Below are 15114 nucleotides of genomic sequence, written 5' to 3'. Positions count from 1 at the left end.
ATTTCTTAAGGGAAAAATTTACTGATGACTGATATGGTGGCTGATATAGTGAATTTATGAGCTGGAATGATATAGATGATTTCAGCCTGCATTTTGTATTTAAGACTATTACCCCTTTCCCACATAAATTTAACATGTTGACACAGGCTTTTCAGACCCGGGAAGACCTGCTTATAGATGCTGATTGTCTCTGTTCCCATTGCCAGTGGAGTATACTTTTGTCGGTCTCTTTTCTGCTGCGTCACCGTCTGACGTCACAAACGTGCCCGAAACAGGGTTAGTAAACAGTGAAGATGTTACGGTGGTTCGGTCTTTATTGTATCTATTACTCATTCAGCCTGTTCATCAAACTCAGCCCCGACAAATTTGGAACGATGTTCGAGCGCTGCTCGGACAGAGACGGGCGGAATTTGTAGCTGAGATGACGAGGAGTCGCAGAAGTTACTGACGGAGCATAGCATCGCGCCGGAAAGGGGGCGGAGATTAGCGTGTTGACACTGGGTTTCCCATCAATGCCGATCGGAGCTATCGGCATTACTGTCTACTGGTCTACTGCTGAGTCATTTGACCCGGGTCTGAATGCCGACTGTAGCCTTTCCCATTAAGCAAAAAAGCAGGTTAGCGGATGATAGAGGATTTTTTGACCAGTGGGAGAGCAGCTTAAGAGTGTTGTACTTTATATTTTTGATTATATCAGAAAACATGTACGACAGGCCAGTATCGGCCCGATAATATCGGTCAATCGATATATCAGTCTGGCTCATCATACAACAGATTATTGCGTCATCTGACAGTGGCTATTGTATTATTTTTTTATTTAAATAGAAAACAAATGTCGGTGTTAAAATATGTACGAGTGTAGTCACCCAAGTCCCATTCATCCAAGTGTCATATATGTAAATTGAGGATTTCATGATGTCTCGATTTAGGCAGAACCATCCTGACAGCATCCTACCTGAGAATGACTCAATCCGCTGAAACTACCTCATTAATAATGTGAAAATGAGACCAAAATGAGAAAGACGGGGAGTACCTTTGCCTCTCTTGAGTTCACACGAGGGTCAGAAACAACTATTTCTGCTAACCAGAAACTAACATATGAAAAACCCAGTAACGCAAAAACTTTTGGAGGGTATTATACTATGATGAGTGAAGTCTGTGCCAGGAATGAATTACCATAACATGCGAGTCTAAGTATCCAGAATCCTTGAAGCGTCCTCTAACCACCAAGAAAAATAACATCTCTCAAGCTGCATAATGTATACACTAAACCAGGAAGACATATATGTGTATGGCATACAGTATGTAGATTCATTTTTGTTAAACACAAGCAAATTCTTTTGTACTTTAGCTCATGTAGAACAAGTGAGGAAACATGTCATGCTGCCATCTTTGTTTGGAACAAGGAGAGCAATAAGAGCAGTGACTTTTTCCCATGTATGTTACAATGTGTCACTTGCTGTAGCACAAATGCCAAATCCCTGTTCATTCATGCTGACAGCAGCATTTAATCTGGGCAGAAAGGGAGAATGCAGCATAATGATGCTCTTCTCTATTTCAAACCGACTGCTTGATTTTGGCAGATAAAACAGGGGGGTGTTTTACATAACAATCTTGCTTAGACCAGCTTCTGAGATATCACAGCTAGCTTGGATTTCGGCTATCTCAGACTTGCTACAGTGCTGTGAAGAAGAGAGACGGCAGTGTGATTGAAGAGGGGGAATTTTTCTAGGGTGGGAAATATTAGAAGTGTACACAAGTCAGGATGAAGGAGTGGAGTGTGGTGAAGCTCCCTGGAATGACTCCCAGTCCTCACCGCTGTCTTGGAGAGACCACACAGCTCTGCAGTGTTCAGAAACCGTCGGGATACAGGGGGATAAACTCGAGGTATATGGTGCCTTTGATGGTGCAGCGGTTAACACTGCAGTCTCTTTTAGAGCTCAACCGTGTCTCTTTTTCTCACCTGCAATCAGGGCAAATACTTAATGATGTGAACAACCCTGCAATACATTAAACAGACAGGAGCATTTTTCAAGAGAACAACTTTACTCAGATTACACCATCTCCTCTGGTTAACACGCTTCTGCTTTCCAGAGTCATTTAGCAACGAGACATTTGTCCCATTAGAGTTGCAAGCAATTAAGAGCAAAGTCCCCCAGGCATAAACAAAAGCAAGATCCTCTAAAGACTGGCAGTGGAGGGAAGTTTGTCTGTTTCAGGCTTTTTCATCAGCGGAGTTAAAGCAATCCAAAATTTCTTATATTTATGTAATTTAGTGCTTTATGTACAAAAAAGTAAGCATATAAAAATGATTAGAAATTAGTTTCAATCCAAATTTGAAAATACTGCCATTCTAGTTTTCTGTAACCCTCCTTTTTAAAAAGATTTTTTTGGGCTTTTTGCCTTTATTGATAGGACAGCTGAAGTAGAGAGTTGGGGACGACGTGCACCAAATGATCAGCAGACCGGGAGTCGAATCTGCGATCAGTGCGTCGAGGAATATAGCCTCTGTACGTGGGGCGCCCGCTCTACCAACCGAACTAAACCAGCTCCTCCAGTGTTAGCATGTCTGTTAGCCAAGAATTCACTCCTTCAGATTCTGATTGTCGGCCGTGGTTGTCTATTTTCAGCTGCAGGAGTTCAGCGAAGGCCGTTGATGATCTATTTTCCGCCTGGGGAGGAGGACAAAATGCCACGAGGTGCCGCTAAAGAGCAATCATTTAGCATAGCCTTAATGGCTTTGAGAACAAATAGGGTCATCGGAGCTAACTATGGCTAGCAAAGCAATTCATAACAACATTCAGTGACCAATTAAGCGAATATTTGCAGATGTAAGGGCTTCTGCTTTCTCTTCCGATTCTGACTCAAGTGTTTGAAGCTGGACTTTGCTGATTATCACAGCCGCCACCGCTTTGTGTGGAGCCAGGCAGATGTCATTGTTAGAGAGATGATGGAGGCTTAAGAGTCACATTTGATATCATATATGCATATATGATTCCAGAGACTTTAAGATTCTCATAGTTAGAAACTAATGAGTCAATATAAGGCTACAAGAAGCTGTTTTTGGGGTGCAAAACCGCCATAGACAGATAATTCAGGATTCTCACTTTCCTTGCAGTCAACAAAAGTTTTCCCAGCGTTGGATTAAGCAGGACAAGCACAGAGACAGGAGCAGCCCTCTGGAACAGCACCCAGGCCTCTTCATCACCGAGCATATTCCGACGATGAGCGCTGGCCAACCACAGGATCCTGGCCTGTCTCCCAGCCAGCCCGGCTAATTAGTCCCCCTCTTCTGAGCTAATTGGCCGATAAAAAATGAGGATGGCCTCTTCACCCACCCGAGTGTTGTGCCACCAAATGGCAGTGGGGAGGATTATGCGGGCTTATGAGGCATGGTGACACTCAGCGAGGGCCACTCCTCTGCTATTAATTTCCTTGTCAAGCCGGTGGCCTCTGCTGTGTCACTTTGGTTTGTTAGTGGATATGAGAAAACTTTAGCCTGCAGTTGATACTCCAACAACTTGTGTCATTAGATGTCTTCACACCCAAACTTATTTAATACTTTATAAGTTTTTGTTAGAAGTTAACAATGACATCATTCATTTAAGGTTAATCCTGTGGGAGATATCAGTGTTACAACATGTTCCAGGTAAATCATGCAGGGCTTATCTGACTCTTGTGGCTTTCATTCTCTTTACCCAGTCGGGACTGTGGGTTAGTGATTCAAGAAAAACCGTCTGACAACAGACTATACAAATCAGCAGGGCCGAAAAAGACTTGGTGGGGGCGTCCTGGTGGCTGGGACACAATAACATGTGACCGCAATGTTCCAGTTTGATTCAAGCCTGTCCTGGAAGGCATCCATTAAAGGCAAAGAATGTCAACAAATACGATACTTTAAACAGTTCCTCCAGAACTTTCTCACACTGTCAGAGAAAGAAATAAAGTGAATCATTTTCAAAATTCATTAATAAAAATAAATAAGTCAATTGTATACTGTTGTGCTTCTTCTGAGTTGAAAATGAAAGTAAACTGTTAACTTATACTGTGTATTTTGTTGGTTCATATATAGGCTATACAAACAAAATGGACAGAAAGTGTTAATTACAAAATATTGGTTTCAGATTTTTTAGACTCTTTATTGCAATACGATAAGGGATATTTTACATTTAGGTAAGAGAGATTGTAAATATCAGTTCTAAGTTATCCCAAAAATAATCTTCTGTTGATACATTAACAATAAAATGGAAACGAGTGGGTAAATAAAGAAGCAGATTTGGTATACATAATGAAAATCTCTGGGTAATGTGTGAGTTATGAGTACGAGGAATTGAAGGAAATGTCACTGTGTGTGTTTGCTGCAGCTGTATTGAGTGCAAACAAGTTCAGCCCGAATACAGTCAGAATACAACTTGTGATCAGTGTCAGTCCTCTCAACTGAAGCTGCTTTACTCTCTGGCTCATCACCAAACTACTTCCACAGGCTCACAATTAGATGATTCGCACATGCGGAGGACTCCGGTTATGAATGGGTGCATTTCTCCAAGTCCCGCCTCTTCCGTTCCCACAGACGGACCAATCAGCGGCTCCCATGCGCATCGATGGGACGTCACGTCAGCTGCCGTCGTGTCGGGATTGGAATGTTACTGACTAACAATCGGAACAACTGAGCACTCGGTAATTGGACACTAGGATCAAGGAATCCCGTCTTTTTGAACATTTTCTCAGCTATTTGCTCAGTGAGAGGTGAGCGTTTGTTTGCCTCGTATCGACCGGATAACTTCCCCTGCTGCGTGGCTGCCCGCCGATCTGCTTTTTATTGTAAATCAGCGCGTATGAGGCTATGAGGGGAGCTTGTAAGAAATAAGAAGAGAAATGCAGGGATTCGTCAGGTTACAGTTGCACCGCTGAGCAGCTCCTGCGCTACGACGCTTCCCTCCGCGTTTTTTTGCTTCTCTTCACACGGGACCATGGAGTGATAAAAGAGGAGGAATAGGGCGAATTAAACCCGAGGCGTCTGGATCCGACGCGGCAGCTACACCGACGGGGATTTTTCACACCCCCTGGTCAATGTGTAACCGAGTTTAACATCCAAACCGGGGTATACCTTTCCTTTCCGTCTGGGAGAGCCTCGGGGACCCCTGCCGCTGTTTAGCCGGGGGGAGAGAGTTCCCAGACGGCTGCCGGACAGTTTCCATTTGAATAGCCCGACACAGGCAGTCTGAATGAGGGCGAGAAGAAGCGCAGGGGAAGCGAGTCTCTGCATGTGATTGTGTCCGAGAGGGTCCGGGCAGAGCTGGGCTTCTTAGGTGCACCCAAGCCCCGCTGTATGCGCTGTGCGATATGGTGAAACTCTACAGCAGAGGGAGAACGGGAAAACACTTTTAAAATCGCCCACATGCACTGGATCAATTGCTGGATTTGGGAACCGAATACGCAGAAGGGGGGTTGGGGATCTGTGAAGGCTGCCGGAGGATGGAGCGGTGTAGCCGGGGTTGGTGAGAGCCTAACTTCGGGCTACTTTACATTTCTTATTCCTAAACAACTCACCCCTGTTCCCAGGACACATGCAGGCCAAAAAACGCTACCTGATCCTGCTCTCCGCCGGTGCATGTCTAGTGCTTCTCTTCTACCTCGCAGGGGTTCAGCTTCCAGCGGCGAGCAGGAGCCGGCATGACCGCAGCCGGAACGGGTACCGGCCCGAGCAGCCCTGGCCCCACTTCTCGGACCCTTTACACCTTTTCCTGCCCTGGGATCAGACGGACACCGAGGAGTACAACCTGCACATATCTCCGAGGCAGAAGAGGGACGTCAACACGAGTGTTTACAAAGGCAAACGGTGCCGCATGGACTCCTGCTTTGATTTCTCTCAGTGTCAGAAGAACGGATTCAAAGTTTATGTTTACCCGCAGCAGAAGGGGGAGAAGATCTCAGAGAGTTATCAGAATATTTTATCCACCATTGAGGGGTCCAGGTTTTACACCTCGGACCCCGGACAGGCGTGTCTGTTCGTCCTGAGTCTGGACACTCTGGACCGGGACCAGCTGTCCCCGCAATACGTCCACAACCTGAAAACCAAGGTCCAGAACCTGCCTCTGTGGAACGACGGCAGGAACCACCTCATATTTAACTTGTACTCGGGGACGTGGCCGGACTACACGGAAGACCTGGGCTTCGACATTGGCCAGGCCATGTTGGCCAAAGCCAGCATCAGCACCGAGAACTTCAGGCCCAACTTCGACGTGTCCATCCCCCTTTTCTCCAAGGAGCACCCGAGGACCGGAGGAGAGAGGGGGTACCTAAAGTACAACTCCATCCCGCCTTTTAGAAAATACATGCTGGTGTTCAAGGGGAAGCGCTACCTGACAGGTATCGGCTCGGACACCAGGAATGCCTTACATCACGTCCACAACGCGGAGGATGTGGTGCTGCTCACCACCTGCAAGCACGGCAAGGACTGGCAGAAGCACAAGGACGCGCGCTGTGACAAGGACAACGCGGAGTATGACAAGTAAGTTAGCCTTACTTAAGTGAATAACTGTTAACTGAAAATATGTTCTTTTTAACTCTCCTGGACTTTTTACGCAAGAAATCATTTCTGCGTTAAGCTCCAGCTCATACGCACATAAAAAAACCCACAAAACGGAAGTTAGCTTAGTTTGCCGTAACTTTAAGCTAGCTGCAATAAGTCACAAAAAACTAATTTTCAGCGCCAGTTCAATTAAACTTACACAATGACAGGTTGGTACAGACAGTTTTACATCTTGGGACATTAAAATATAAACAATACAATATGATAAATAAGGGGATGGATTGGGATTTTAAATTAGCTAAAATAAGCAACACCCACCTCTCATTCAGGAAATCAATGCAAAGGGGCGATGGAAGGTGGTAGATTGAATTGATAATAAATACCACAGAAGAAGAAATTAAGGAGGAAGGAATTACAACACTTGTATGTTCTGGAGTTCAGTGGTCCTCCAAGTCAAATATGGACTATTACCAGCTAAATTTGTGTAATTATAACAAGACAGTAAGAGATAAAGATACCTGTCGGTCACACACATCCTGATAAAGAGCACTCTTTGCTTTGACGCACAGAGTGTGAGCGTGTTTCGTTGTGTGTGTATGTGGGTCCATTTATATCCTGTACACTGACAAATCAGTACCTCCATCCTTAAAATACAGACTTATAAATCACGAGGACGTATAAAACTCAATCAACAAGTTTTATAAAGATCCCAAACCTCAGCCCACAGTTAACCAACCTTTTTATGCCCCTCCACATGACTGCGTTTTACCCTTCACTCCACCTCTTTGCTCCCTTTCAAGCATGCTGTAAAAGAGTTCCAGCCAGTCTATTAGCTCTCCGGACACCCCCTCCTCTTCCTCCCTCCTTTCCTATGAAGGAATTCACCACCACCTTCTCACTTCATGGGAGCACTGCAGCCTCCCACCAGGATATGCACTGACACGTTTGATTTGCAGCCTGCACTTAGTGCAAATTTAGTGAAAGTCAACGGTGGGAACTTTTAATTTTTTTAACACTGAAATTTGTATTATTTCCATGGCGACCTTGTCTTGACAAAACACTTGCCTCCTATGAAAAGTGCACGCAGGTTAGTTTACGTAAGCGTGTTGAATTATGATGTGATTCAGTGCGAATAAATCAGTCACATAAACGGGTTAATTATCACCTTCATTTCCAGGAGTTGGTGCTATTTTTTTTCCACTCAGCCTCCAGGGACAGCTGATTACCGCTAATTTTGGAGGTCTCACTTTTGTCAAGGTGGTAATTAATGATTCCACCCTTGGGATGAACAGCTGTATTTTGAATGCTTGGTATGTTTTAATATGGAGGGCGGTGGTTTTGTGTTTGCAGTAGCAGGATTACTTTGCGAACTCGGCTGTCGGGTTCACTTGTGTGAGTGACATCGGTTTGATGTGCGTTTATAAACCTGTGGATGCTCTGCCTCTGTAAAGCCTGGATAAACTCCGGCATGTGATAACAGCACTTGTCGACACTGTTCGTTGCGAGTTTGTTAAGGCCTACTTGTGAACACTCTGTCAAGGTTAGGGGAAGGACAGACCTGGAAAGTTAAACTACACATATTTCAATTGAACCAATCAGAAAGAGATAAAAAGCAGCAGTGAGGGAAGATCTTTAACCGTCTTTCTTTGAAGGAGGAAGTGACTTCTTGAACTTGAAGTGAACTTGAAAACCTCCAGCTCCTCTCACACAAACTTATAAAGCAAAAAAAGGGGCTCTAAGAAAACTTCACAAGCATGCACTTGTCTATCCATTCGTCATCCTTTTTTCCCCTCACACACACACACACTCCCTGGCTGTCTCCCTGGATGCCTTGGGCTCGGTGTCACCTGGAGAGATATGTCATCCATTATCTGGCATTCCAGTCGTCTCTGGAAAGCCCGCCTCAGTTTCCCATCGGATCGGGCCTGGTTTTTCCCAGAGGTGTCTCTGTCTTAGGGAACGTCTCTGCGCCGTAATCAGCTGATCACCGGAGCTTTCACTGCCCACTCTTTCCATCGTAGTGCGTCTCACCATGGCTGATTTACTTCCATCAATACGGCTGCCTTTTGGCTATTTCTCTCAGCATCGATACATTTGATTTCTGTCGCTGCTAAAACTCAACAAATCCAATGTCATTTTTACTCTTATAGATTGTGTAGTGTGCGGTTTTCTTTTGCTTGTCATGCCGCATGACTCTGGGATTTTCACCAAGCATTTCTGACTGTCTCCTGTTTTAGAGTTGATTTTGTTAGTTATAACTAGAGTTTGGATACTTCAGCATTTGGCAGCATTATGAAAGCAATAAATTGAAAGCATTTTCCCCTGTTATTATTTAGCAGCCTGTTTGAATTTAATCAAACGGATGCCTTTCATTTTAATCTTATTTAGAGCCCCTTTGGGTGCCAGCCCGCTTTGCAAAAACTCCTGATGTCAGCTCTCTCAGGTAAATGGATCTATATGCGGCGGGCCGGTGTTGTCGGCCCTCGGTTTCCACAGTCTGGGGGCGGACAGGCGATGCCTTGCGGGGACTCTGTGGTGCAGATTCAGGAATGCACACACGTGTCTGAGCAGCTGTTGGCGTTGGAGGAGGGAGCACTGCCAAGGCTGTACAGTGTATGTACAGACCTGGATGCTCTTTGAATGCAGCCTGACGCACTCTGAACTGTAAAGAAAGCATACAACAGGCTTTATCCACGCAGGTGTTTACGTACATACACTCTGAAGTCTGGTGCTGCAGGACTCCGGGCTCATCTTCGCCTCCTGACCTTTGACCCTGCTGCCTTTTAGAGGAATGCTGCTCTGCAAAGGAATGCAGCAGCAGGAGGGCAGCCTGGGAGCCGGTATATAGGCACCTGAACCATCTCCCACGCACACACAAAAGCCCCGCGTTCTGGCTCCGCACATTTATTCAATTGATTTTCTTCTTGCAATACCTTTCAATTGAAGTCACTCCGGTCCACTTCCACGGCCTAGCGCTGATGAAAGGCCCCATTCACTGCTACATTATCCACTGACTTTTTAGGCCTTCTCGACAATGATCCCGGGAGAGGACAGAAAAAGGCTATTACGGGCTCCACAATTGAAAATTGTCACGTTTTTTTTGTAGGATTTTGCAGTAATGTTTTGCCTTCTGGTGACTAAACCTTCTTCACTGGCGCACTGCTGACGAGATCTGTCATATTTCCTGTTTCAATCGTTGCAATTTCAGTTATGGGAAGCAGAGTTCTCATTTCTTTTTAATAGGAAGTCAAAGTTGGTGACCAGTTACTTCCTGTTTCAGTGACGAGTCACTTCAGGCGAGGATCTTTCTTCTTTATGTCACCTAAAATGGAAAGTCCCTCTGATTCAGCCCACAGTGACACACTTACTTCATATAACATCAGATCAAGCTTGTAAGTTCTCTAAGTGCTCCCCATCCCACTGGAGAGTAGATTATCGTGCAAAGATCAAAAGCAGAGATCAAATCTCATCTAATATCTCCAGTCAATTGCTCAAAGTACACCATCATTACTATTGAGTGTTCCATTAAAGTCCGAGTGCACATATTCCTTTTATTTTCTCTTTGTTGAGCCTTTGCCCGGCTAACAGCAGCGTCATCATCCCCCATTTAATACTTAACCAGCTTTGTTGGCTCGTATTGACTTTGTACTTTGGCTACTTCACTGGCAGCTGCCGCTCAAGGTCACCCGGGGGACTTGAAAACTGCAAGAGGGAGGAAGGGAGGGCAGCGGAGAGAGGGAGAGATTTAGAGAATGAGAAAGTCAAGAGGAGATGTAGGAGGAGAAGAAGAAGAGCAAGTGGGTGTGAGATTGAGTGATAATAGTGTGCGGTGTAGAGCGTGAGTTGGGATAAAAGAAATGGAGAGTTCAGAAAATTGCGCGGGCAGTGTTTTTTTTTTTTTCCCATTAGGAGTCAATGACGGTAACATCAACCGAGCGCCGCGGCGTTTTCATTTCCACAACTGTGTCATCAGCAGAAAATTTCCCACTCGAGAAATTCTCTCCAAAGCGTGAGAGGAAGAATCCAACCGTCCTCTCGTATTTAGTATCTTCTTCCCCTTTCCTTCCCTCCTTTTGCTTTCCTACTTCCTCCTCCTCTCCCCTCCCTCCCTCCTCCCCCCTCTTTATCAGAACGACATGGAAACACTGATGTGATTTGGCTCGAGATGGCTCCCCGCCACATTTCCATTTCCCTCTGTTTTTTTTCCCCTTTAATGACGGCGCGGCGGTTGACATTTTGTTGACACAACGCCACAGACTGAGCGGCAGAAGCAGATCTGGGCCAAGAGAAGAAAACCAGCAACACTTCCTCTCCACCTTATCTCACTAAAACACCATTATGAGTGGGAATTAGCGGCGTTCACCTGAATGCCAGCGCGGCGACGTCGTCCTCTTGGAGATTTGGAGTGCTGAGCGAGAAGCAAACGCAGTCGTGTCGCTCCTCTGCTGTTTGGCAGGAGAGGGTGTCACACTCCCCGGGTTGCCATTGTTTGTTTTTCTGTGTTCAGATTAATAAATCATGAATATTTCATGATTGCCTGCTCTCTCTTAGATAAAGTCCCGAGCTCGTGATGTAGAATGTTAATGATGTGCGGGATAATAAGTTTGAATGCGGTGCGGCTTAATTAGCACTCTTTGATATTTGGGTGTGTGCGTGTGTGTAAGAGACAGATTTAATCCTGTAACTAGATAAAACCTCTGTTTGTTGTTTTATCTTATCAGCCTGTTTATCCGTCTCGCATCCTCTCAGCAGTAACTCTCACTCTCTGTCTCTCTTTGCTCGTTTCAGCTGTCTCGTTTGCGTGTTTGAGTTGTTTTAGCCTCATTTTGTGTTTTCTGGGACGAGTCAGTGTGTCAGCGTCACAGGAGAGAAGTCAACACGGAGGGTTTCTGCTGCCTCCGCTGCCTGGCTGGCATTGTCTCAGCTGTCACAGTTTCTGGCGATAAACTTGAGCAAGAGCTGAACTTTGTAACATTTTCAGAAAACCAGACTTTTTTTGGACTGAAACTAATGACAGTAACTTTTCTGAGATTTTCAGCTTAAGGCCTGAGAGAGAAATAAAGTAAAGTTGATACAGGCTGAGGTTAAGTCTTCAATTATAGGTTTAAAACAGTCTCATTCAATTTACAGTGACATATAACAGAGAGAAAACTGCAAATCGTCACATTTAAGAGGGAAAAACAAGCCGACGTTTGGTAAATTACTTCATTACAAGTGTTGTCAATTCTACCATATCGACATTGTTTTTTTTAAAGAGGTGGTATTATGCTGTTTCACATTTTAAAACATATGTTGCATTGTTGGGTGTCCAGACTAAACGTGGGTGAAGTTTCAAATCCGTAGCTAAAAGTATGTTGGAGTAATCCCCAGGCTTCTCAGCTCCGTCTGCAGGCGGCTGTGAACGCCAGGTTTCACACAGTTTTTTCTACACGCTGCACTTTGTGACGTCACAAAGTGCAGGCTCAGGCTTGGCTTGACGTTGATTCATAATATAGTAATCATGAGGTCTGTTTCATTTGAGTACTCTTATAGTTGACTGAAATAAGGAAAACTTACAATGTTAGTGTTTGTTCTACGGAAAGTTAGCAAAAAATTTAAACATTTTCCATCAACTTTCCAGAATGCGACAGTCCTGAGCAAACTGTGAGATTCAAACCGAAGATTTTCACATTTGAGGTGTTGTCACAAGAGAAGTTTTGGCATTTTAGCTTAAAAAATGACTCGTACTGTTAAAGCTGATCAGTTACCAATCACATATTTCCCGTCCATCGCTCTCAGATCCGCTCAATTGTATTCCAAGTTTGTGTTGCTGCTTGTTTTGGTCTGTGTGAGTTTTGTCCGTGTGTGGCTGCTCACCCATGCATGTCTTTTTGTTTGTGAGTGTGTGTGTGTCTGTTGTGTTTGGGTCTTTGTCTTCGTGCGTGGGTGTGTGAACACGAGCGTATGTGTGTGTGTGTGTGTGCACGCAGGATGACCGGGGTCATGACCTCGCTGTCTGTCCCCTCGCTGAGTGACGAAGGCAAAGCCCCGCTCGCTGACCCACATTCATTGAAGGATTACCCGCACAGCCAAGCCGCCCCTGGCCTCAGAGGTGGTGGCGACGGCGGTGGAGGAAGAGAGGAGAATGGGGGGCTGAGAGAAGGAAGCTGGGGGCAGGGGGGTGGACATGAACTCAGCACACACACGTTGAATCAGACAGTGCAGTTAAACCATCCTGCACCCCCTCCCAGGCCAGCTGCCGGCTGGTTTTCGGAGCGAGATTGATCAGCTGGGAGGGTTCCCCCAAAATGAAAATCAATGAGGGTATTAGCACAGCAGTGGGCCGGCCCCTGGAATCATTTCCTCCATTAAAAGCTGCTCACTCCCACTCTGGAGGGAAAAACTGGTCAGGAGGCTTGTTGTGCTGCGGTAGCGCTAATTGAAAGAGCGAGGAATAAAAGGCATCAAAATGCTTTTCCTTCCCTGGACTGTCAGGAAACGTTTCCAAGGGATGAATTAATGAGAAACATGCGTGAAGTAGTTTTTCCGTCACTCCTGAAGCGCTCTCACGCTGCTGCAGTGATGTACAAAGTTTGCAGGCTGACAGGTAGGAGAGTAGCTGCTCTGACGGCGCAGAACGAGAGAAGGAATCTGATTGGTTCCTTGTGAACTCAATTAAACTCGACAGGTACGTGACTGGCTGAGGCAGGGAGTGATGATGAGAGCAGACGCGTGATTGGCTGCTCATTAAATTCTCTGCAGAGGGAGGATGTGGCGGCTGTCTGCAGGTTTGGGGAACACGATCCGTCCTGACATCTCTATTTAAAAAAAAAAAACAACCTCTCCTCTGTGTGGCACGGGGCAAGCTGAGACAGGGGGCAACGCCGCTCTGAGCAAACTCCATCATTCCAACATTCCCACGTTCAGCTGCTGCACAGTTTTGCCATCGGCCCCGTGGATTTAGTACTTTTATTTTTAACCTATGCGTATCTGACTTAAGCTGAGAACCAACACTTGTTTGTCTTCCGTCTTTGGTTTTTAAAACCCACAAAGTCTTGTATCTAATTCTGCCAGGCTAAGAACTGAGGAAAGCTGCAGTAATGATTATTCACACATTAACCATGGATAACTAGACTTTGTGGTTTCTGAAAGTTTTGTCCCTTGATGTGATAAACACAGGGAGAACTGTTCAGAGTAATTTCCCCCCTAGCTGTTTAGTGCTGTGTCATCCTTCAGCTCAGCTGTTTTGGCTCTACGGCCTGTGTTTTCCAGTTTTGATCACTCTCACTGCTCTCAGCTCAGCTGTTTTACCAAAAAAATCTCGTACAAACCCACTGGACTAGAAAGGCAATAATTAGTGGATTGAAAGAAATTGAATTCCTAAGTATTTTAATCATTTAATAATAGTTTTACTCAGTTTTGAAGCCAGTATGTAAAACATTTACTAGTTCCACCCTCTTACATGTAAGGGTTTTATGCTTTTCTGTCTTATTAATAGGGATAGACCGATTATCGGAGCCGATATTCGGCATTTTGACGCATATCGGCATCGGCCTTTTAATTTTTTTAATCCGGCGGCCGATAAGAGATCAATTTAAAACTGGGTTATTTTGGCTTTGATGCAGCCGCGCCTCTCGCTCTGCAGTCACTACTCTGTCTCCAGCATTGTCCCACACGCAGCACTGATTGGTTACACGCAGAGCCAATGGCATGGGTAACAGCCAATCAGCAGTGAAAGCTGTGCATGCAGAGTGCTCACACACACGGCGGAGAGGAGAAAGTTAATTTCTTAGTTTTATTTACTTTATAAAACTTCAGGAAGTTATTTATTTATTTATTTAAATTTTCAGTTAACTTTATAAGAGATGCTGCTGACCCTGGGAACTCCCTGCGCTTTTTGTTTGTTTGTTTAATAAACATATGCTTAAATGCATTTAAACAAAGTTAAGTGTTGGAGTTTGTATTATTCAAAGTTTTGACGCCAATATTTTCACTTTTACTGCAAATAAATATCGGCTCCAAATATCGGTTATCGGCCTCCTTGACTACTAATAATCGGTATCGGTATCGGCCCTGAAAAAAAAACGGTCTATCTCTACTTATTAATAATCACAAATGACGAGTTGGGCTATAGAAGTAATTTGAAGATATTTAAGTTTAGTTTAATCAATAATGACAGAAGCCATGAGGTGATCGTCCTACACTGGACCCGACTTAGAAGCTAAGGTCAACCAGAAAAAGTTAGCAACTACCTGCTGAATAAACTTGGGAATGTAGCAACTCAAGAGTAAGAGCCAGACATCTCCCTCGGGAGTTAGCGGAGACTCGTGTAAGGCCGAAAGTAGAGAGCATGCCAAAAAGCACCACCATGCCTGAATACAAATGTTGCTGTGGGTCTGGTCAAAGTGTAAATAAGCAACTGTAAAAGTGTAAAAGCTGAATTTGAAGGTTGATGTTGTTTTAAGAACAACAAAGAAAAAAAAATCAGTTATTGCAGGTTTGAGATACTGCCAACTCCAGTCCTGATTTGGCGGGTCAACATGGTAAACAAGTTGTACCAAACATAATCTCTAATTGATGGGGTTTCTAGGTGAAGAAAATCA

The 15114-nt window shown here is 44.8% G+C and overlaps 1 protein-coding gene across 1 annotated transcript in view; it reads left to right on the top strand.

Annotated features, from left to right (window-relative positions):
• The first annotated feature begins 4691 nt into the window (after nucleotides 1–4691).
• The window catches only part of ext1b (exostosin glycosyltransferase 1b), a 137382-nt gene continuing 126959 nt past the window's right edge, over nucleotides 4692–15114 (top strand). The window contains exon 1 of the mRNA XM_069680964.1: nucleotides 4692–6511. Within this exon, the coding sequence (XP_069537065.1) occupies nucleotides 5568–6511 (944 nt within the window). The 5' untranslated portion in view covers nucleotides 4692–5567. The remainder of the gene's footprint in view (nucleotides 6512–15114) is intronic.

Source organism: Semicossyphus pulcher, unplaced genomic scaffold (assembly GCF_022749685.1).
Source record: "Semicossyphus pulcher isolate SPU_LCO1_2020_fin unplaced genomic scaffold, fSemPul1.0.p SCAF_5, whole genome shotgun sequence".
In the NCBI taxonomy this organism is placed as follows: Eukaryota; Metazoa; Chordata; class Actinopteri; order Labriformes; family Labridae; genus Semicossyphus; species Semicossyphus pulcher.
The sequence above is the reverse complement of the archived record's forward strand: the minus strand, read 5'-3'. Positions and strand labels throughout refer to the sequence as shown.